The 25679-nt window shown below is 41.6% G+C and overlaps 1 protein-coding gene across 1 annotated transcript in view; it reads right to left on the bottom strand.

The window, feature by feature from the left end:
- kcnh3 (potassium voltage-gated channel, subfamily H (eag-related), member 3) overlaps positions 1-25679 on the bottom strand; it is an 868694-nt gene that overhangs the window by 351000 nt on the left and 492015 nt on the right. Inside the window, exon 4 of the mRNA XM_068035730.1 lies at positions 10055-10185. Coding sequence (XP_067891831.1) covers positions 10055-10185 — 131 coding nt within the window. The remainder of the gene's footprint in view (positions 1-10054; positions 10186-25679) is intronic.

Below are 25679 nucleotides of genomic sequence, written 5' to 3'. Positions count from 1 at the left end.
ACGGGCTGAATCTGATAAGCTTGCCACCGTTCTCGGCTGCCCTCAATGACGTAGAGGGGGCAGCTGGTCCATCCCCTGCAGCAGTGTCCGGCGCCACTGCGCAGGCGCTGGTGCTGGTGCCATTTTTAAAGGGCTTCAAGCCCTTAGGAAAAAAATTTAATTTTTAAAGTTAGATTTCTGTGCATTCTCATGAAAAAATAATTAAAAGCTGGAGGCCCTTCTCCAACCTCCAACACCACCCCCCCAGCCAATGTCTTTTTTTATTGGACTATATCTGAAAAATTTATTTTATTCCCAACTCGAACTTTCCCCCCAACCTTGTCACATTTGCCCTTCAACCCCTTCCCACCATCCCCAAAGCCAATAAAAAGTGTTTTTCTCACTCCCTCCCCCCCCCCCCACCACGCTGATAATTTCACTCCTTCCCCCCTCCCCATCACTGTCTCTCCTTGAATTCCCAAACGGAGATCGGAAGGCATGGGACTTCCATACACAAATTTTGTCCATAAATATGGCATGTCTACAATGTACATATTTTGAAATCTGCAAGATAGATTCAGCATTAAAAGGATTACTGGTGAATTAATTCCCTTCACTACAGGTCAAATGTTAGAAACATATCTTTAGGCAATTTATTAAATCATGGTGATCTAATTGGCTGGTGGATTGATAATGATATTCAGCAGCACCTCCTAGCCCCTGAGCTCTACCACCGAGAAAGACAAGAGCAGCATCATGGAAACACCATCTTTTCAAAATTCCTGCACAAGTCACATACCATTCTGACTGCCATTGCTGTTTCTTCATTGTCACAAGGTCAAAATCTTGGAATTTGCTAATTAATACCTTTGTGGGAGTACTATCAGCAAACCTATAGCAGCAGTTCAAGGGCAATTCGTGATGGGCATTAAATGCTACCTTTCCAGCATTGTATATTTAATACTGGAAACCTTGCCTACTACCCAAGCATTTTAGGAAAGCATGGGTGCACTACTCATCATTCTTCATCCCCACACCAGCACATATTCAGAAAATTGCCCCCTCCCCTCACCCACCACCCTTCTAAAAGATTCATCATGTCTTTTCCAGACATCAAAACTTTGGACCTTTTTCCTCTCGCAGTCCGTTCTTCTTTCTACTGGTTTTTAAAACACAAGTTTGGTGTCATCTAACTGTTGTTACTTCAGTTTCATCCTTTTCTGTTCTTTTCAACCTTGGTATTGTACGACATAGCAGTGGAAGCCTTACCCATGCGCTTGTTGATTTCTGCATCTAGAGACAGGTTACTGGTGATAGTTGAGCCTAGGTAGGTGAACTCTTGAACCACTTCCAGAGCGTGGTCGCCAATATTGATGGATGGAGCATTTCTGACGTCCTGCCCCATGATGTTCGTTTTCTTGAGGCTGATGGTTAGGCCAAATTCATTGCAGGCAGCCGCAAACCTGTCGATGAGACTCTGCAGGCACTCTTCAGTGTGAGATGTTAAAGCAGCATCGTCAGCAAAGAGGAGTTCTCTGATGAGGACTTTCCGTACTTTGGACTTCGCTCTTAGATGGGCAAGGTTGAACAACCTGCCCCCTGATCTTGTGTGGAGGAAAATTCCTTCTTCAGAGGATTTGAACGCATGTGAAAGCAGCAGGGAGAAGAAGATCCCAAAAAGTGTGGGTGCGAGAACACAGCCCTGTTTCACACCACTCAGGATAGGAAAGGGCTCTGATGAGGAGCCACCATGTTGAATTGTGCCTTTCATATTGTCATGGAATGAGGTGATGATACTTAGTAGCTTTGGTGGACATCCGATCTTTTCTAGTAGTCTGAAGAGACCACGTCTGCTGACGAGGTCAAAGGCTTTGGTGAGATCAATGAAAGCAATGTAGAGGGGCATCTGTTGTTCACGGCATTTCTCCTGTATCTGACGAAGGGAGAACAGCATGTCAATGGTCGATCTCTCTGCACGAAAGCCACACTGTGCCTCAGGGTAGACGCGCTCGGCCAGCTTCTGGAGCCTGTTCAGAGCGACTCGAGCAAAGACTTTCCCCACTATGCTGAGCAGGAAGATTCCACGGTAGTTGTTGCAGTCACCGCGGTCACCTTTGTTTTTATAGAGGGTGATGATATTGGCATCGCGCATGTCCTGGGGTACTGCTCCCTCGTCCCAGCACAGGCATAGCAGTTCATGTAGTGCTGAGAGTATAGCAGGCTTGGCACTCTTGATTATTTCAGGGGTAATGCTGTCCTTCCCAGGGGCTTTTCCGCTGGCTAGAGAATCAATGGCATCACTGAGTTCCGATTTGGTTGGCTGTATGTCCAGCTCATCCATGACTGGTAGAGGCTGGGCTGCATTGAGGGCAGTCTCAGTGACAGCATTCTCCCTGGAGTACAGTTCTAGGTAGTGCTCAACCCAGACAGTAACCTGTCTCTAGATGCAGAAATCAACAAGCGCATGGGTAAGGCTTCCACTGCTATGTCCAGACTGGCCAAGAGAGTGTGGGAAAATGGCGCACTGACACGGAACACAAAAGTCCGAGTGTATCAGGCCTGTGTCCTCAGTACCTTGCTCTACGGCAGCGAGGCCTGGACAACGTATGCCAGCCAAGAGCGACGTCTCAATTCATTCCATCTTCGCTGCCTTCGGAGAATACTTGGCATCAGGTGGCAGGACTATATCTCCAACACAGAAGTCCTTGAAGCGGCCAACACCCCCAGCTTATACACACTACTGAGTCAGTGGCGCTTGAGATGGCTTGGCCATGTGAGCCGCATGGAAGATGGCAGGATCCCCAAAGACACATTGTACAGCGAGCTCGCCACTGGTATCAGACCCACCGGCCGTCCATGTCTCCGCTATAAAGACGTCTGCAAACGCGACATGAAATCGTGTGACATTGATCACAAGTCGTGGGAGTCAGTTGCCAGCATTCGCCAGAGCTGGCGGGCAGCCATAAAGACAGGGCTAAATTGTGGCGAGTCGGAGACTTAGTAGTTGGCAGGAAAAAAGACAGAGGCGCAAGGGGAGAGCCAACTGTGCAACAGCCCCGACAAACAAATTTCTCTGCAGCACCTGTGGAAAAGCCTGTCACTCTAGAATTGGCCTTTATAGCCACTCCAGGCGCTGCTTCACAAACCACTGACCACCTCCAGGCGCGTATCCATTGTCTCTCGAGATAAGGAGGCCCAAAGAAGAAGAAGAAGAATTGTACTACACTATAAGCTTTGACCCTTGACCTAGATTTCTCCAGGGTGTAATTCTGCAATACTGTTGATCAAAGACTGTTGTCATAATTCTGTCTTTTATTCCAGCACAAAGTCATGTGCATCAGAATTTCAATAATGTATTTCACTATGTTCATTTCATCAATGTATGTTGTTCCTGCTGAATTCTGTAACCAACTTGCTAACTGCAAACCTCTTTGCCTTGTATGAACATTGTACCTTAAAGATGAAACAAGCAGCAAATAATTGCATAAACAGTAAAATTAATAATAAAAAGACTACCACCTATAAACAATGTAAAACTTTTTCAAGTGCTTTCAAAGAGGATAGCTGTGATAGCTGGACCCCTATACATAGTAATCCCTTTCCATTCTGTCAAAGTTTGCTGACACTTGTTTCAATTTAAAGAAAATCTTAATCCCTTCTGCAGGACCATAATGGAACAGATTTAAACAAACCTCTGGAAAACATGGAAGTCGGCAGATGATTCAAGAGAAAAAGCGATTGGTGCAGAGACTTTGTCTACACTAAACCACATGAAGTGATATGTTTATGTTTTTACACAGGATTATGATGCTGAGCAGGATGCAGTTTTGCATCATAGCATCCATTTACTCACAAATTGGGAACTGTGGGATTGTTCTTAACTGGACCTCTTGCCAGATTTTATGTTCTCTTTTCCCTTATTTTGAAAGCATGCATTATTGAAGAGAAATCAAAAAGAAAATTATACAGTTAGACTAAAAATACTAAATGTAAAATGTGGAGACCTGACATTTCAAACATCTAGGCTTCTTTGCATGATTGGAAAACAAAGTCATTTTTCAAGTTTTCATTTTTCACATAGTGGATAAATGGAGCTGAGGTACAGATCAGCTATGATCTAATTGAATATTGGAACAGAATCGAGGGAATGAATATGCTACTCCTATTCCTACATTTATCTTCTTTTTGGATGCATAACATTCCAAATTAAACCAGAGCTATCTCACAGAATGCTGATGCAGCAATGACTGTTTCTTGCCTGTCTAGTTGCCTGCTGCCTGTTGCTACACCCAATGATGGCATGAAGGATAATCTGGGGTGAGTTAAATCACAGGAAGTCACAATGAATGCTGTTTATTCTATCTGATATCTTGAACTGAATCACATTAACATTCAGGATTAACTCTAGAAGACTGGATTGAATTTCTGAGGAATGACAGATATCTGATATGTCCAAAGAATGATTTGCGGTGCCTTGTTTTCATGAAGATCTGTATATTATATACTCAAAAAGCAATTTATTTTATTGTATTCCAATCGTGTACTGGTAACACTACAAGTAGCATTCTAACAGTTCATTATTCATATCAATGAAGTATCAGTCCTTTCTATTAGAATTAATTAACACAAAGTTGGCAACTTCACTGAAATGGAGCAAAAGTGAGTTCAAAACCATATGAACATACATACAAACATACGAACATACGAATTAGGAGCAGGAGTAGGCCACTCAGCCCCTCGAGCCTGCTCCGCCATTCAATAAGTTCATGGCTGAACTGATTTCTCCACATTACCACCTACCCCCGATAATCTTCCACCCCCTTGCTTATCAAGAATCTATCTACCTCAGCCTTAAACATATTCAAAGACTCTGCTTCCACCGCCTCTTGAGGAAGACAATTCCAAAGACTCACGACCCTCTGAGAGAAAAAATTTCTCCTCATCTCTGTCTTAAATGGGCAGCCCCTTATTTTTAAACAGTGACCCCTGGTTCTAGATTCTCTCACAAGGGAAAACATCCTTTCCACATCCATCCTGTCAAGATCCCTAAGGATCTTATATGTTTCAATCAAGTCGCCTCTTACTCTTCTAAATTCCAGTGGATACAAGCCTAGCCTGTGCAACCTTTCCTCATAAGACAACACGCCCATTCCAGTTATTAGTCTAGTAAACCTTCTCTGAACTGCCTCCAATGTATTTACATCCTTCTTTAAATAAGGAGACCAATACTGTACACAGTACTCCAGATGCAGTCTCACTGTATAGTTGAAGCATAACCTCCTTATTTTTGTATTTAATTCCCCTCATGATAAACAACAACATTCTATTAGTTTTCCTAATTACTTACTGTACCTGCATAAGAACCTTTTGCGATTTATACACTAGGACACCCAGATCCCTCTGCATTTCAGAGCTCCGCAATCACTCACCATTTAGATAATATGCTTCTTTTTTATTCTTCCTGCCAAAATGGACAACTTTGCATTTTCCCACATTGCCACTCCATCTGCCAGATTTATTGCCTCCTCACTTAACCTATCTATATCCCTTTGTAGCCTCCTTATCTCTTCTTCACAACCTACTTTCCTACCTATCTTTGTGTCATCAGTAAATTTAGCAACCATACCTTCGGTCCCTTCATCTAAGTCATTTAAATAAATTGTAAAAAGTTGAGGCCCCAGCACAGAAACCTGTGGCACATCACTTATTACATCTTGCCAACCAGAAAATGCCCCCTTTATGCCTACTCTCTGTTTCCTGTTAGCTAGCCAATCTTCTATCCATGCCAATATGTTGTCCTCTACACCATGAGAATTTATTTTTTGCAATAACCTTTGATGTGGCAACTTATCAAATGCCTTCTGGAAATCTAAGTACAGTAGATCTACCACTTCCCCTTTATCCACAGCACATGTAACTCCCTCAAAGAACTCCAATAAATTGGTTAAACATGATTTTCCGTTAACAAAACCATGTTGACTCTGCCTAATTACCTTCAATTTTTCTAAGTACCCTGCTATAACTTCTTTAATAATAGCTTCTAACATTTTAACATTTTCCTGAGTGATTATGCAATTTGTATGATATTTATTATCTACCCTAGTCAGGTCTATTGCTTCTATGATTCTGAATGTTATAGGGGATGTATTGCACTCCATGAATCCATATTCCCAAACTCTAGATAGCACAGGTTTGGACAGGAGAAATAGAATTCTGTAAGCAAACCACTGACTCAGACAAAGACTGGAGTTTTCTGCTTTTGAGATCACTAACCCTGTGGTTCTCAAATTGGGGTCCATGAACCACTGGGGGTCCATAAAGGCTTTCCGGGGGGTCCACAAAATAAGGTGTAAGTGCTTAATGAGCAGGGGCAGCCTTACGGGTGAGTGAACATCCAGGACGCCATGATCGGAGCTTGGTTCTCATTTTGTCACCACTTAGCCACTCAGGCCAGGTGTCACTGCATAGGACACTGAGCTTTTTGGCTAAAAGCCCTGTGTGGAGTAATATGGCATTGTTAACTGAGTCTGCAGCCTCTTGCATTGGTGCAGGGTCATGCATGGAGATGACGCACAAAGATTAGTCTCAGACCATCCTTCGGCCGATTTCCCAGTGCTCTACAGGTCTACCAGACTGAGTAAATCAAATTTTATTTTAATTATATGGGATTTTTATGGGTGTATTGGGGGACCACATTCTGTAATTCTATCCACTTCTCCATGAGAAGCAAGAAACATTTGCATTTGTATAGAATAATTTACAAGTGCCATTGTCAAACATTACATCAAAATAGGCAGACTCTCCAGTGAGAAGCAGGCACACCCACCTGATATCTGTAAATAAATACCTGTTTTCTTAAAAGCATTATTAAAACACTCGTTAATGTAGCACTTTCATGTTATGAGCATTATATAATGTTATTATTTTGGTGTATGTGGCGGGGTTCCATGGTTACAAATCCATTTGATAAGATGTCACTCAACCAGAAATGTTTAAGGACCACTGCGCTAGCCTATTGTTTAACCTGTGAACACACAAATGGTTGAAGAATTGTGGGGAATGGTGAGTGCAGGGGCAGAAAATGCTGGCAAAATGTCCATTGATGAGCCATAAAGACCAAGCACATCCCAGGTTTGATTCCTGGGACTGGATTTTAAGATCCCGCTGCTGATCTTGGCAGTGAGCTCAGAAAATGGCGACCTGCCCACGTGACCCGCATGCCAAAGAGCCGCCACAATCTTAAGCGCAGCGGCTCATTTAAATAGCTGGGGCGGCCCGCCTCCCCCAATCACGTGGAGGGCGTGGGCTGTCTGTCCCCGGCAATGGCGTCAGCTGCCTGTGCGCAGGCACTGGCACCATTTTTAAAGGGGAGCCAGCCCTGCGAACATATTTAAATTTTTAAAGAAGGATCCCCAAAATTAAATAAATAAATTTCTAATGCCCCTTTCTCACCCCCCCAAAAGCAATTACAATAACTATTTGCCCTCCCCCCCCCCCAAAAAACACTTAACCTTTTATATCTGACCTTCCTCCCCCAAACTGCACAAGGTTTAAGGTTCAAATCTTCCCACCATCCCCTAGACCCATTACATTTATTTGACCTGCTGCTCCCCTACCACTGCACTGAAAAACATACCTCCTCCCCACCGCCCCACCAGTGTGGTGCCATGTCTCCCTGGATGGGGATCTGAAGTTGGGGGAGTGCCGGCTGCCGTGCCGAAGATTGTGGCGGGCCCTCAAGATTGGAGGTAAGTGTATTTAAATTTATTAATTTTATTGATTTGCATATTTAAATTGTGGTCCCATCGCCCATCCACGGAGGGCCCGCCGCAGAGCCTCGCTGGGACCTGCTGACGTCGAGGTCTGTGGCAGGCCTCATCCTCAGCCATTTTCGGGCCCCCCCCTGCCATGGATCACGACGTTGAGGGTTTGTTAAAATCCAGCCCCTGGTCTTTGATCTCAGCCCAGGACAAGTCGTGGGCAAGGAGAAGAAAAAAAACAAACAGGGTTCCCACCTCTGGTTTGCTGTATAATAAATCCTACTGGATTTTACGTGTATGGATGCTGCATAAGGGCACAGTCTAATTTAGCTCTGATTTCTTCCACAGTCAGATAGCCTGCTGACATTTACTATCCAGGCTCACACTGGAATAATGGCCACTTAGGCAATGACCACTGCTTGCAAGAATAACATGCACCTTCATGCAGGTTTTTATAAGCCATGAACCTGACAGAATTGCTTCTGCATCAGTAGAACGGAACACTTGCTACTCATTTGGTTGCTGTAAAAGTCAATGATGCTTACACTTTATGATTTAAACATGATTTTTTATGGATTCAACTTCTCTTTTCAACCAGTCCCACTGCTCCCTAATATGAAACAATAGTCAGAGCAAAATCAAATCAACAGCATGTACAGCTTCCAAAGTATCATGTTTTAATTAATTACTGTGATATCTACCTCCATGATGGAGTCACAGTGCTAGATTTTAAAACAAACTAATAAAATGTGTGCCTGAGTCAACAGGAATCTCCTCCAACTGTCTCTGAAAGATAATATTCAAACACAATGTTACAAAGCTGGGATGGATTTTCAGACTGCATGGTTTTTATTGATGGAGTTGGCGATTGCAGCTAATGCCCCGCAAGCAATTGCCCATGAATAGGAACAGGTGATTGGATACACCATTGTTTCCTTTCTGCTGCTAAGTGTAAGCTGCTGAAGGCCAGCAATCTTGTGCCAATCACCTAATCTTTTTATGATGTTAAACTTGGAACAGGACTAGAAATTCTAATTAATTCCGTGACATTTTATTGCATTATTTTTTTTAGTATGTGAAAAATTAACTTGAAAATATAATTAACTCATATTATTAACAGGTTGACTGGTTTTCAGCTCATCCACGAACGTTGAAAAAATTACAGTAATAAAGCCAATCCAAAATAAGGATTATCTTTATTAATGTAAAATTAACCCTCCTGATCTAAAATATACTCTTAAATATAATCTTAAAACACAATTCTAACTCAAAATGAAGCTTAAACCCTACTCTTTGTCCATCTTATTTTGAAAAAGTTTTGACCTGACCTAACTTCTTCCTGTTATAGGTATCAAGCAATTAGCAATCTAATGAGCATTCATGAGGATATTGCAGTATGTGTAGTTAAAGGCACTGCTGTTTTGTGTGACCTGTGGAAAAGGGTCTCTGTGTGGATTAGAATACTTTGTGCTACAGGCTAAAAACATACCCAGACTGATGGGGTATAGGATGGACATTTATTTCTGTTGTGTGCAAGAGTCCTTTCTGAAAGCTGTGAGAAATGAGTTAGGGCAGTCTGAACCTAGCTCTGAATGAGCATGGACTGAAAGCACTAACATGCTTATCACTGCACTATTCCAACTCCCTCTGGTCCTTTAAAACCATCCTTGAAACCCACCTCTTTGATCAACCTTTTGATCGGCCCCTCCCCAATATCTCCTCCTTTAGCTCGGTGTCCATTTTCCTGGGACATGTTTCTATGTCAATATAGCAATATGAACACAATTGAGTGTTGTTATGATAAATTAGCACTAAACTGGCAATGTAACTCAGGAAGGATATAAGGATGGTTGCTGTGGAACATGCAAACAATCCACTAACACAGTATGAGACATTCTTCCGAAGCTGGGATTAATCAATTTTAAAAGGGCAAAGCAGAGGAGATTTGATACCATATCTGACCACATTGCTTTTTCTGTGGCAATGTTTGATGCAGGCACAGGGCAACACTGTGGAAACATGTTCCAGAGTTGAAATCTTTCACCTTCAGCACAAAAAAGATGGATCCCATGCTTAATATTAGCTCATGTCAGGACTTGCAAACAGCTGAAACAAAATTAGGAATGACAAATGTGCATTTTTCCCAGCAGGGTATGCCTGTGCTTGTTATTTTTGTTTTACTCCACTACAGGCGATGAATTGATGTCACTCCCTTACATCACAGGCTGATCACCAAAGACGAAAATTAAAAAACCTATATAATAGAAAAGGGTCTGAACCAGCATATCAAGTAATCTCTGGGTTCTTATACTTACATTGTTTATCTTGAGCTTGCTCTTGTCCTGTTTCTGTAAGTGTCCTGACAGGTGGTACAAGACAGCTCTGCTCCTTCTTCTGTTAGCGTTGAACCCTGGCGGCCTGGTGTTTTTGTAGATTTCTATGTCATCTGCAAACAGGTAACAAGATGCAAATATTGGGATTAGTTGAAAATTATAGAAATGTACGGTGATATAGAGAAATGCATGGAAACAGGTGACAAATGAGATCAACAATTGTTACTATTGAGCCCAGTACAATGTAGCACTTTTCTCATACTTTACTGGTGTGTCGGCCTACATTTATGCACTCAAGACTGGGAATGGGGCTTGAAGCGACATGCTATTCTGCTTTAGTGAGAGCTGATACACAGAAAGTTTTGAGTTCCCTACCATACGTGTCGATATTTAAAGATAAAAACCCTTCTGAGATCTACATTGTGCTAAGTTATAAGGCAAATGTGATATCGTGTTTTGATATGATTGTGTGGTTCAGATAATGTCACATTAGTATCATATGATAGCCAGTCCAATGAGTGTTACAAATTCTCTTCTTGGGAGTGAGGCTTATGACTTTGTTAATTTTAATGAAAAGTAAATTGTAAAAAGCAGTATCTCACAACTTTGCATTCACTTCTACCTTTCATTTGAAATTAGTGAAAACAAGAATTTCACCTTGTGTTTAAAAAAAAAGCATTGGGGTAGATTTTCCTCGGTTGAGAGTTCAAACAGCATCTGAAAACAGGTACAGTGCACAAAGGAAATGAATACAAATCCTTTGGCTCCATTCTTCACCTGAATAGCACTGCACTAGGTTTCCTCTATGGCTTTTCTGCTGGGTGCATCTGACTGTGCCAACTGTGTAACAGCCCTGACAACTAATTTTATCTGCAGCACCTGTGGAAGAGTCTGTCACTCTAGAATTGGCCTTTATAGCCACTCCAGGCGCTGCTTCACAAACCACTGACCACCTCCAGGCGCTTGCCCATTGTCTCTCGAGACAAGGAGGCCAAAGAAGAAGATCTGACTACAGCTGAACAGGGCAAAATAATATAGATTACATGCAAATAAATGTCTAATGCCTCTGTACACAGATTCAGATCAGGGGCAGACTGTTCCCATTAAACATCAGGAACTATTACTTCTTGATGTGCCATTTAGGTACTACATATTAAAGGGGTAGGCTATCATTTTCAAGAAAGGTATGTATCATTGACTTCAGACATTCAAAATAGCTTTGCAGCTTCAGTACTTAGTGTAGAATGCCACTAGTCTCATACACTGAGTGATGGAAGTACTGTTCCACCTGACTCCTTTTTTTGTTATGACTAAGGTGGACAAAAAGGAAACAGACACATTGCCCCCATGACAACTATGACAAAAATTGCCCGGCCCTCTCTGTAATCGCTGACAACTCTTCCCTTATACACTTCCTCTAGACACATCTGTTGTTTCATTATTTGTCCCATTGCCACTCCTTTTTGCCTTGCACCATCATCTCTTTTGTCTTTTAATCTCTCAAGCTGTTCACCCTGTCACAGATCTTTCCTTTTGTTCTTTTCCCCTGCTGCCCCTCACACTGCCTCTGTACTTGCTTAAAACCTATTACATACCTAACTATTCCCAGTTCTGATGAAAGGTCATCGACCTGAAGCAGTAACTCTCTTTCTGTCTCCATAGATGCTGCCAGACTTGCTGAGTATTTCCAACATTTTCTGTTTTTATATTGGAGGTTTGACTGCTGAGATCGTTGTCCTTGATGGAGCACTCTCCCGCTGTACTCCATCCACTGGAATAATACTAGCACAGGAAAATTCACCTCATTATTACAAAAAATGGCTGTTTCTCTGATAAATGAATTGGTGATATGACTGCCTCTAGTTACTAAGCTTTTGCAACATCATGAATTCAGCAGCCAGATTTCTTCTGGTTGCTATATGCTAAAGACATCACAAACATATTCAGAAGATGCATTGTCCAGAGTTACTGTTGACCATCCTACACAACAGGATGTTAACTATATTAATGAGATTGAGTCATATTCTCAGTTCACTGCATCACAATGGCCAGCAAGTTCAAAAAAGCTCAAAGAAATTTGTCATGCTCAGATGCAAGATGAGGAATGCATCTGTATCCGCCAATATTGCAAGCAAGGCTGGCTGCAGCAGTGTCCCAGTGTAAGAGGATGAAAATCTTCTTTGAACACAGAAGGCTCTTTACTATTGTGGATGATTTGTTGATGTATGACAGGAGGCTGGTGATTCCGGACTCACTCCGGGTAGACAACTTGGATAAAATACAGCAGAGCCACATGGGTATAACAAAATGCAGAGCACGGGCTCAGTCATCCATGTGATGGCCAGGAATATCGAAAGATATAGAAGAAATTATGGGTACGAGACCAAGGCAGAGGAGTAATTGTCCAGAGAGATGAGAATGAACAGAGATCTTATTTAGTACATACTTCAGAAGGTACTATAAGAAGAAATAGCAGAAATCTTATTTCTATTCATCAAAGACGTCAATAAGTCATACATTTGGACGCACCAGATTTTGAACCTGAAATTCAAAAAGCATCAGATACTGCAAACCTCAATGAAGGCCATCCAAGTCAAGAAACAAGAGTTCAGAGAAAGACTACTGATCTTCGGAGTCTGACAACAACAAGATGAGGGAGAGGTGTGAAGCCTCCTGACAGATTGAATCTGTGATGTCTGAGACTTGGGGAGAGATGGGGTAGTATGTAAAAATTAAAAAAATGAATGTATAAATATATATATGGAGAAAAACTTTGGTGGGGGGAGATGTAATATATATTATGATCGCTGCTGCCTAGGGGCATCTTCACAATTAATTAATCCTATCTCGTTGCACAATTTTGAAAGATGATCACCAATGCATCCACTATCTCCATAGCTACCTCTTTCAACACTCTGGCATATAGAATATCAGGTCCTGGGGACTTAGCAACCTTTAGCCCCATTAATTCCTCCAATACAATCTTCTTACTAATACTAATTTCCTTCAATTCCTCATTCTCCCTAGTCCCTTGGATCTCTAATCTGGGAGATTACTTGTATCTTCCTCAGTCAAGACAGACACAAAGTAAAAATTTAGCTTCTCTGCCATTTCTCGATTCCCCATTATAGATTCTCCTCACTGCCTGTAATGGACCCACATTTGTCTTAGCCAAACATTTCCTTTTTTTGTACCTATTGAAGCTTTTGCAGTCCGTTTTTATCTTTTTTGATGGTTATGTTCATATTCTATTCTCGATTTCTTTATCAATTTCTTGGTCCTCCTTTGCTGTATTCTAAAATCCTTCCAATCCTCATGTTTATAACCATTATGGCCACTTTATAGGCTTTTTCTTTTAATCTTATACAATCCTTAACTTCCTTTCTTAGCCACGGTTCTTTTGGGGCTTTTGTGCCTTTTTGGAGTGTATAGTTGCTGTTCACTATGTAATAATTCTTTAAAGACTATCCATTGCCAATGTACTGTCATACCTTTTAATGTATTTTCCCAATCCACCTCAGCCAATTTGCCCCTTGTACTTTCATAATTTCCTTTGTTCAGATTTAACACCCTGGCTTCAGATTGAACTACCTCACTTTCAAACATAATGTAAAATTCTATCTAATTATGGTCACTCATCCCTAAAGCATCTTTTACAACAAGATTATTAATTAGCCCTTTCTCATTACATAAAATTAGATTTAAAATACCTATTCTCTAGTCAGTTCCTCAACATACTGCTCTAGAAACTCGTCCTGCAACAGCATTAGTGCTCAATAGGTTTATCCAGCCTAGATGCAGATTAAATTCACCCATGATTACTGTCTTATCCATGCCAACTGCTTCTCTAATGTCCTGATTAATACCATGCCCCACACTACCACTACTGTTTGGTGGCCCATAAACAACTCCTACCAATGTTTGCTGCCCCTTGCTGTTTCTTAGCTCCACCCAAACAGATTCCACATTTTGTCCTTCCGATCTGAGATCCTCCCTTACTAATGGAATGTAATGGGAAAAGCTTTCCTTTGTCTACCTTATCTAAGCCTGTAATATTCTTGTACACCTCTATCAAATCTTCCCTCAACCTCCTTTGCTTCAGGGAGAACAACACCAGCTTTTCCAACCTAACCTTGTAGCTAAAATCCCTCATCCCTATAACACTTCTGGTAAATCTCCTCTGCACCCTCTTAAGGACCCTTCCTAAAGTGTGGTGACCAGAATTGGACGCAAGACGAGAGTTGTGGCCTAACTCGAGCTTTTTAAAGGTTCAGCATAACTTCACTGCTTTTGCACTCAACACCCCTATTTATGAAGCCCAAGATCCCATATGCTTTGCTAACTTTTCTCTCAATATGTCCAACTGCCTTCAAAGTTTTATGAACATGAACCCCCAGGTCCCTCTGTCCCTGGAGTTCCAGAACTTCTAGCTCAAGTTTACATTTTTCCAATTAACAACTTTACCTGTGTTCATCTTGTCTTTTTTCCTACTACTTTCTCATCTTTTGAGTCCATCTGCCTTTTTACTGCTTTAGCTTTAATTTTATTTTTACTATTTTCTAACTAATATATATTTTTTTAGTTTAAAACCACAAATCTACCTTAATTTCTTCCATCTCCCTGTTCTCCCATTTCCAATTTGGAAGTGGGGGCAACAAAATGCAATTTGATTGGCTAGATATTGGCTTGGCAGATATCATTACATAACCTGGTTAATCCTCGTCAAATTTTCCTTTTCCGTGTCAACTAGGAAGGGGGCTGTCTGCGGCCCAGAGTGAGAGTGACTAAGGAAGAAAGACGAACGAGAGTGACAGTGAGAATGACAGAGTGAAAGACACAGCGACAGTGAGTATGGCAGGGCTACAATGACAGAGTGGGAGACAGAGGATAGGGATGACGGAGCAAAAGCAGGCAAAATGAATTTATGTAGAACCTTTCACGACCTCAGGATGTCCCAAAGCACTTTACACTTTTGAAGTGTAGTCACTGTTGTAATGCAGGAAACGTGTCGGCCAATTTATGCACAGCATAAATAGAAATGTGATGATAATGACCAGATAACCTGTTTTAAGTGATGGTGATTGAGGGATAAATATTGGCCAGGGCACGAGGGATAATTCACCTGCTTTTCTTTGAAATTGTGCCAAGGGATCTTTTACGTCCACTTGAGACAGCAGACTGGGCTTTAGTTGATCATCTCATCCAAAAGCCAGCACCTCCAGCAGTACTGCACTGGGAGTGTCAGCCTGGATTTCTGTGCACAGGTTTCTGGAGTGGGAATTGAATCCACAACCTCTGACTCAGAGGCGAGAGTGCTACCAATTGAACTACAGCTGTCACGCTATTTTAATATTAATTTTTATATTTAAATTTTTTTCATGACATTTTAATTTCAAGTAATCCAAACATGCTAAAGCTAAGTGTCACAGGTCTGTGTCCCTCAGAACTTTAACAATCGACTGAAAATAATTAAGGGTGATGCAGCTTTAAAAGCATCCTGCATTGAATAGAGCTCCTGTTGCTCAGGCACACTTGAGTTCAGAGATGTAAGGAATATTCTGCCTTCAGTAATAGTTCTTTGATTAGCTTGCCACTTCTACACTGGCTCTGCCATTTCAAAAATTTACTGTAAGTATTCAGACCCATCTGTATTTAATATTATTTAGTAGAGTGGATTTCCTTCTGCAAGCAGTTTCCAATCCCTTCAGCTCCTGTTTATTCAGAGATTACATTCAGCTCAGTCTTGGTGATTACGGATGCAATTACTTAAATGATAAGAAAGGATATAATAAGAGGTAAACAGGCAGTGGAGTCTTAATGTGTAGAAATATGATTTAAGAAAAAGAAAGACTTGCTTTTCTTTAGCATCTTTCACAACCACTGGATGCCCAAAAACACTTTATAGCCAATGAAGTACTTTTGAAGTGTAGTCATTGTTGTAATGTCGGAAATGCAGCAGCCAAATTGCACACAGCAAACTCCCACAAACATTAATGTGATGATCACCAGACAATCTGTTCTTGCAGTGTTGATTTTTTAAAATTTGTTTTTGGGTTGTGGGCACCACTGGCAAGGCCGCCATTTATTGCCAACCCCTAATTGCCCACCTGCAGCTAAATGGTTGGCTAGGCCATTTCAGGGGGCAGTTAAGAGTCAACCACATTGGTGTGGGCCTGGAGTCACATGTAGGCCAGACCATGTGAAGATGGCAGATTTCCTCCCCTGACGGACCGGATGGGGTTTTATAACAATTAAGTACTTTCATGATCACTATTAATAAGACTAGCATTTTATTCCAGATTTATTAATTAATAGAATTTAAATTCTTTCAGCTGCCATGGTGGGATCTGAACTCACTTATTAGTCTGGGCGTTCGGATTACTAGTTCAGTAAAATGACCACTACGCTACCATCCCCAGGTGATTGAGGGAGAAATATTGGCCAAGCCACCAGGGATAAATCCTAGCTCATCTTCAAAATAGTACCATGGATCGCTTACATCCACCTGACAGGACAGATGGGACCTCATTTTAACATGTCATCTAAAAGACAGCATCTCCAACAGTGCAGCACTTCCTCAGTACTGCACTGTGGTGTCAGCCTTGACTTTTGCACTTAAGTCCTGAGGTGGGACTTAAACCCACAACCTTTTGAGACAGAGTTCAGAGTGCTCCCAACTGAACCACAGCTGATACTATAATCAGAATAGTGTATAGGCCCCCAGGTAGCAGGTGTGAAGTGGCAGAATATATAAAGGCAGAGATTAGACAAGCATGTAGTAAAGGCAGAAATAAAAACAAGAAATGCTGGAACCACTCAGCAGGTCTGGCAGCATCTGTGAAAAGAGAAGCAGAGTTAACGTTTCGGGTCAGTGACCCTTCTTCGGAACTGACAAATATTAGAAAAGTCACAGCTTATAAGCAAGTGAGGTGGGGGTGGGGCAAGAGATAACAAAGGAGAAGGTGTAGATTGGACAAGGCCACATAGCTGACCAAAAGGTCATGGAGCAAAGGCAACCAATATGTTAATGGTGTGTTGAAAGAGAAAGCCTCCATATCCAAAGGATCATCCTCCGCCATTTCCGCCACCTCCAGCGTGATGCCACTACCAGTCGCATCTTCCCCTCCCTTCCCCTGTCAGCATTCCGAAGGGATCGTTCCCTCCACGACACCCTGGTCCACTCCTCCATTACCCCACCACCTCGTCCCTGTCCCATGGCACCTTCCCCTGAAATCACAGGAGGTGTAATACCTGCCCATTTACCTCCTCTCTCCTCACTATCCCAGGCCCTAAACACTCCTTTCAGGTGAAGCAGTGATTTACTTGTACTTCTTTCAATGTAGTATACTGTATTCGCTGCTCACAGTGTGGTCTCCTCTACACTGGGGAGACCAAGCGCAGACTGGGTGACCGCTTTGCGGAACATCTCCGCTCAGTCCGCAAGCAGGACCCTGAGCTTCCGGTTGCTTGCCATTTCAACACTCCCCCCTGTTCTCATGCTCACATCTCTGTCCTGGGATTGCTGCAGTGTTCCAGTGAACATCAACGCAAGCTCGAGGAACAGTATCTCATCTACCAATTAGGCACACTACAGCCTGCCGGACTGAACATTGAGTTCAATAATTTCAGAGCATGACAGCCCCCCATTTTACTTCCATTTTTAGTTATTTTTTCTTTTTTACATTTTTTACAATCTTTTTTTTTTGCATTTATTTTATTTCATCTTAGTTTGTTCAGTTTCCTTACCCACTTTTTTTTCAGGTTTGCACTTTCTGCTATTCAATATTCAGTCCGTTAACACCTAACCTGTACTAATTGGTACAGGGCCTGGCCCAATCCTCCCAATGGCGGGCGAGGCTTTGAGGTGGCCTGCCCCCCCACACTCCTCCGCTGCTGGGCAACGGGAACTGAATCTAAATATTTAAATCAAGGAGCTGAATAAATTTAAATAGACTTATCAGCAATTTTCCGGGCCCACTGCAATCTTCGGAATGGCGGCTGGTACTCCCGCGCCTTCAATTCCCCGTCTGGGGAAAGCAGGCGTGACACTGGTGGGGAGTGGGGGATGAGTTAAACTGTTATGGGGGGGCAGGGTCAAATAAGTCTCATCAGTGTAGGGGATGGTGGAAAGGGGCGAACTTTCAACTTTGTACAGTTGGGGAGGGGTGGGGGAAGGTCAGAATTCAAAGGTAAGTATTTTGGGGGAGGAAGGGCAAATACTGTATTTTTATTGAGGGTGGGGGGGGTGGTCAGAAAAAGGCATTACAGTTTTATTTGTTAAATTTTGGTGAGGGATACCTCTTTAAAAATTGAAATACGCCGGCAGAGCTGATGCCCTTTAAAAATGGCGCCTGCGCCTGTGCACTGGCAGCTGACACCATTGTCGGCACAGACAGCCCGCCTCCTCCATGTGATTTAAATGAGCCGTTGCGCAGGAGATTGCGGTGGCTCTGCAGTGTGTGCGCCGCCATTTTTTGAGCTCATCGCCACAAGCGGCGGCGGACTCTTAAAATCCAGCCCCATATCTCTTTGCCGCCTCGCTGTGTCCTTCCCACAGCTTACCTTTCCACCCACCTTTGTATCATCAGCAAACGTAGAAACATTATTCTCTGTCTGTTTATCTAAGTCATTAATATAGATTTTAATAGCTCAGGCCCCAGCACTGATCCTTGTGGCATTCCACTATTCACTGCCTGCCAGCTTAAAAATGCCCCGTTTATGCCCGCTCTTTACTTCCTCGCCATTAACCAATCCTCTATCCATGCTAACATATTACTCCCAACTCCATAAGTCCTTGCCTATTAACCTCTTATGTGGCACCTTATTGAATGCCTTTTGGAACTCCAGGTATTCTACATCTACTGGTTCCCCTTTATCGACTCTACTAATTACCTTCTCAAAGAACTCCAATAAATTTGTCAAATAGGATTTCCCTTTAGTAAAACCATATTGACTTGTTCTAATTATACTGTGCTTTTCTAATTGATTGTTAAGACTTCCTTAATAATTGATTCCAGCATTTTCCCAATGACTGATGTTAAGCTAATTCGCCTGTACTTCTGTTTTCTTTCTCCCTCCTTTCTTGAAAAGCATTGTAACATTTGCCAACTTCCAATCTGATGGGACCATTCTCGAATCCAAGGAATTTTGGAAATTCAAAGCTAGCGCATCTACTATCTCTGCAGCTATCTCTTTAAGAACCCTATGGTGTAGGCCACTGGGTCCAGGGGATTTGGCAGATTTTAGTCCCTTAAGTTTCTCCAATAATTTTTCTCTGCTGATATTCTTTTAAGCCCTAGGTTACTGTCAATTTCTGGTATGAAACTTGTGTCTTCTACTGTGAAGACAGACACAAAATATTTGTTCAATGCATCTGCCATTTCCTCATTCCCCATAATAATTTCTCCTGTCTCTATTTCTAACGGATCAACGATTACTTTAGCTATTCCCTTTTTATATAAAAGCTCTTACAATCTGGTTTTATATTACTGGCTAGTTTACTCTCATATTCTATTTTTTCCTTCTTTATCAACTTTTGGTGACCCTTTGCCAGTTTCTAAAACATACTCAATCCTCAGACTTGCTACTCTGTTTTGCAACATTGTGGGCTTCTTCTTTTAATCTAATACTATCCTTAACTTCCTAAGTGAGCCACGGATGGGTCTTTCTTGCTGAGTTTTTGTTTTTCAATGGAATGTATTTTTGTTGAACATTTTGAATTGTTTCTTTAAATGTTTCCCACTGTTCATTTACCACCATACCTTTTAGTCTGTTTACCCAATTTACTTTAGCTAGTTCTCCCCTCATACCTAAGTAATTGGCTTTAAGTTTAAGATTCTTGTTTGTGATTGGAGTATGTCGTTTTTAAACTTAACATGGAATTCAATGGTATGATGATCAGTCTTTCCCAGAGGATCTTTTACTATGACATTATTAATGGACCCTGCTTCATTACACAATACTAGATCAAAAATAGCTTTATCACTAGTTGGTTCCACAATATATTGCTCCAAGAAACTGCCCTGACAACATTCTACAAACTGATTCCCTAAACCACTCTTGCCAATTTCATTGTTCCAGTCTATGTGAAGATTAAAGTCCCTCAGAATTATTACATTGCCTTTGTTACAGGCTCCAATAATTTCTCGTTTATCTGTTCAATGATACCACTGCTGTTAGGAGGCCTATAAATTACTCCCAACAGTGTTTTCTGATTCTTGCTATTCCTAATTCCCACCCATACTGAGTCTACTTCATAATTTTCTGAGGTCAGATCCTTTCTCACTAATGTCCTTACCTCATCCTTTACTATCAGGGCTACTCGTCCTCCTTTGTCATTCTGTCTGTCTTTCCAAAATATTGTGTACCCTGGAATATTTATTTCCCAACCTTGATCTCCATGTAACCATGTCTCTGGAATGGCAATTAGACCTAAACCTTCATTTGTGCCATTTGTTCATCTATCTTATTGCAGACGCTTTGTGCATTCAAATAAGAAACCTTCAGTTTAATTTTTTTTACTTCTATTCCCTGCAATGACCTTATTTGCTGAGGTACAATTTTTGTTAAACTCTCTGTCCCTTCCTATCCCATTCTGCTTGTCATTACCCACAACGCTATACTGTTCTGATGCCTTGACCATTCTCTTTGGATTTCCAGAGATTATTACCTTTGAGGTTCTGCTTTTTAATTTAGCCCCTAGCTGCTCATATTCCCTATGCAGAATCTTTTTCCTAGTCCTATCTATGTCATTGGCAACCACGTGGACCACGACAACTGGATCCTCCCCCACCCACTGCAAGTTCCTGTCCAGCCCCGAGCAGATGTCCCGAATCCGGGCAACATAGCCTTCTGGACTCTCACTCTTGGCGGCAGAGAACTGTGTTCATCCCCCTGACTATACTGTCCCCTATTAGCACTGCATTCCTATTTACTGCCCTCGCTTGAATGGCCTCCTGTACCATGGTGCCATGGTCAGTTTGCTCATCCACCCTGTAGCCCTCTCTCTAATCCATACAAGCTGAAAGAACCTCAAACCTGTTGGACAATTTTAAGGGCTGAGGCTCCTCTACCTCTGCCTTCTCAATCCCTTTACCTGCCTCACTCGCAGTCACATCCTCCTGTCCCTGAGCACTGACCAAATCAGAAGACCCCATCCAAAGGGGTATGACTGCCTTCTGGATCAAACCTTCCCCCTCCCTGATACATCGCAGTGTCTGTAGCTCGGCCTCCAGCCCACTGATTCTGAGCCGAAGCTCCTTGAGCCGCAGACACTGCAGACGTGTTTGCTGTGGATCACACTGGCGTCCACCAGCTCCCACATACTGTAGCCACAACACATCACCTGCCCTGCCATCTTTATTATGTGTTAATTTATTTTTCCTAATTAATTTATAATTGATAAACCCCACTACTACTAAGCCATACTACTAATAAGCTTTACTACTGCAGATAAACCTTACTACCACTAATAAAACCTTACGAATAAATTACTGGAGTCTCAGAAGATTCCTATTCTTATTATTCCAATTAATGTTACACTAACCCCAAATAAAATTCCTTAGTTTAGATAAGAAAAAAAGAGAAAATGATCACCATCCAATCACTTACCTTCTTTGCTGGAACGTCATAAAGCAATTCCTCTGTCCCTCTCTGCCCTGAATTCAAGTTAGTAATTCAACTAACTTGAAGTTTGAAAGTTGTATGTCAAAGCCTGGCTCAATTTAAATTGAACTTGAGAAAAACTTACCAGAACTTACCATGTGAACCAAATTCCCACCTTCACACTCTGACTACGTCTCACTCCGCTGAAGTCTCCACTCTGTGCGCACATTACTCCATGCAGTTTGAAATCCTAACTGCTTTTATGGAGCCTCTGATGCTGTAGTCCAAGGGGAAGGCATTCTACTGCACCCATGTCTGGGAGCATGTGGCTTGTGTAGAATCCTTGCAGTCAGGATAAAGCACTTTGACATGTGCCACATCACTCCCTGTGGACTTCAGCAACTTTACACAACTCTGGAAACCACCAAACAGCAGTAGCCAGTACAAATCAATCAGCAACTAACCTGTAAGTAATTGATGATCCCTTTAAATTGTGCTGTTGGAGGTCGGTCCTTCCTGCTGCTGAACACATGATCAATGAGCATCTTTAAGAGAGGGCATTAGTTGGAGCATTGAGTTCCAAAATGGTAGCGTTGCCATCAAATCAGATTTAGACGCTGGTTGACGTCATGATCTGCCTGCTCTGCGTATTTCCGGCAGACGTTCACTGTGTGCATGCTAACACCCTCAACAAAATCACACTGGGGTGTCTCTCACCAGGAATATGTGCACAGCTGCGGATGCTATCTTGGAGCCAAAATGGCACTCATAGCACCAAAGAACCAGCTGGTCACTACAAGAAACCTCAGTAAAACCTGATCAGGTCCCTTTCAGTTAAGCTTTTTTTAAAAATCAGCAATGCAAAAAGTGCAAATACTCTGACCGAGATGAAAGTATTTGCTGAGTTAGTCTGAAAAGTCTCTCTTTTCAATTATCAGACAAGAAGGCAGCAGAGCTTTGAATTCTGGACTGACCGCAGTAAGTAGTAGGTATTACACATATCAGGCAAGCCCTCCACCTACCAAGAATGAGGCACATATTATTTCACCACATGAACATTAAAACTTAAAATTGCAAGCCCCTGACTGGAATGACATTTGCATGGTAAAAGGCAGTGTTGGCACAAGGGACAAAGGACCATGCCCTGACACATTCAACCAACAACGGACTTTTGATTACCAGATATTGAAGCATTCCAGATTAACTACTAAGATGGCCAAATACACAGAAGAAGTGGTCAGACCAGTTTTGGTCACATGACTGACTGACTGTTGGAGTTTTTGAATTTGAACTTCCAACAGAGGATTTGAACTCAGAAAGCCATGTGCTCCCATTTGGAACAGGACCTCCTCTACAGTTTTGCCTGCCTCCATCTCTTTCCCATGGAACTGAATCTTGTGAAAACACATGAACCTCAGAGAGAGAAAAGTCTCCCACGTGAACAAGGTTTATGAACACTGGGCCCCCCACAAACAGCCAGACTACCTGCAATCAAGTGAGCTCAAAGCATAGTAAGCAAGAAACTCTTCTGATATTGCCTCAAACCCCTCTCTACTATATTTTCCTCTTATTTTTTCCGTCCTTATCTGCATGTGTGTATCACGTGTGCATGCTAGCGTGAATGTGTCGTATATCCGTAGGCATTAACTGTATTAGAGTTTAAGTTTAAGGTTTAATAAATTTTACTTTTCTCCTTTAAACCAAAGAAAATCTGTTTATGCTCATTTCTTTGCCTGATAATTGGAAAGCTGTGAACAAGGATTCACAAAGGGGGAGCTCAAAACACAGTGTGCTTAAAAATAAAACCCTATTACAATAAGACCAGGTGAGGACAGCAAAAGACCCCTAGACACCTTTCTCACCTGGTTGTAACACACTCAGTTACTTTAAGTTATTCATCAAAATCTCAGTGCTACACTTAATCTCCAAGAGAATGGCTTGCTCATTAGTAATCCTTTCACCTTCTTTCGCATCCAAGAAATTATTCAATTTTCCGACATAGCAGATTTGAGTTAATAAATATTAAGATTTTAATTAAGTCAACACTTCTGAACATTTTAAATAATTGAACAGTTTATCAAATCTCAGCTGCTCCTTCCCTTAATGTTCTCACCTAATGTTGTGGTTGTTTGCTAAATTAACTCACACAACTGAATTAGGAAACCTGATTGGCGCAGTGGCAGCATTTACACTAGTAGTGTAATTAGTGACTTTAATAGAGATGTGGAATTCCAGATTAATCTAATACAATTTCCGTTGGACGTAATGGAGGAGAAATCTCTCAACATCTGTGACTAATGGATGGAAAGGGGAATCCATGCTCTGAAAAGTAGAATTGAAATCCACTGTGCACTATCAAATTCATTATTGTTGACAACTTCAGGAGACAGGGAGCGATTAAAACATGAAAAAAATATTTATTCTGAGAAAGAAAACAAGTTGCTGGAAATACACAGCAGGTTCGTCAGCATCTGAAATGAAAATAAACAGATTATTGTTTCAGGTAGAGACCCAATTCTATTGAAAGCTTTCTATCTGAAATATTGCCCTGTTTCTTTATTCAGATTTCAGCTATTTCTTAAATGATTCCTGTTATGTCAGCTTTCCCTAGCACCCCATTCTGGCTTTTGATCACCAGTATAAAATACTTTCAGAAGTCAATTATAAACTTGCTGAAGTGACACAATGATACATTTGAATGCAACTTGTGTTTGCAAGCAGTTGAAGAAATGTTTGCCAAATGCTTTTTCAGGAGGCTAGATTTGCCTTTAAACTCAATCGTAATTACAGCTTCAAGCTGTCATCTTGGTTGGGCGACTATGTAAGAATTCAATGATAACAGCTATCCTGCCTTTAAGGGATATGTTAAGCAAATGAAAAAGATCACATGTAAAGCATTATTTATCCTTACCCCTCCTGAGGGCATTGTACATGGGAACAAATTGTAAATAAGTAATTTTGTAAGGAATTTTTTTAACAGAAAAAATACTTAAATTAATGGTTTCCTACTGAGAGAATTGTATTGTAATTGCTACATAAGCACATAAGAAATAGGAGTTGGAGAATTCCGAAGATTCACAACCTTTCTGCGTGAAGAAATTTCTCCTCATCTCAGTCCTAAACGGCCAACCTCTTATTCTGAGACCTTGACCCTGTGTTGATTCCCCGGCCAGGGGAAACATTTTCTCAGCATCTACCCTGTCAAGCCCCTTAAGAGTTCAATATGTTTCAATTAGATCACCTCTCATTCTTCGAAGCTCAAGAGAATATATGCCTAGTCTACTCAACGTCTCCTCAGAGGACAATCCTCTCATCCCAGGAACCTGTCGAGTGTACCTTCATTGCACTCGCTCGAGGGCAAGTATGTCCTTCCTTATAAAAGAAGACCAAAACTGTGGCCTCACCAATGCCCTGTACAATTGCAGTAAAACTTTTTTAGTCTTATCATCTAAGCTCTTTGTAACAAAAGCTAATATACCATTTGCCTTCCTAATTGCTTGCTGTACCTATGTGTTAACTGCCTGTGAGTCATGTACAAGGGCATCCAGATCCCTTTGAATGCAAATATTTTCCAGACTCTCACCATTCAAAATTTTTTATTTTTTATTTTTCCTACCAAAGTGGATAACTTCATACTTCACCACATCCTACACCATGTGTCATGTTCTTGCCCACTCACCCAATCCTTCTATATCCCTCTGCAGCCTCTTCGTGTCTGCCTCGCTGCTTACTTTCCCACCAAAGTTTGTATCGTTAGCAAAATGGATATGTTACACTCAGTCCTCTCACCTAAGTCATTAATATAGATTATAAACAGCTGAGGTCCAAGTACTGATCCTTGTGGTATCCCACTGGTTACAGCCTGCCAACCTGAAAATGTCCCGTTTATTCCCACTCTCTGCTTTCTGTCCATTAACCAATTCTCAATCCATGCCAATATATTACCCTCAATCCCATGAGTCCTAATTTTGTGTAATAACCTCATGTGACACTGCAAAGGTGA

The sequence above is a fragment of the Heterodontus francisci genome, chromosome 7 (genome assembly GCF_036365525.1).
Source record: "Heterodontus francisci isolate sHetFra1 chromosome 7, sHetFra1.hap1, whole genome shotgun sequence".
Lineage (NCBI taxonomy): Eukaryota > Metazoa > Chordata > Chondrichthyes > Heterodontiformes > Heterodontidae > Heterodontus > Heterodontus francisci.
Note: the sequence above shows the minus strand (reverse complement) of the source record. Positions and strands in the feature narration are given on the sequence as shown.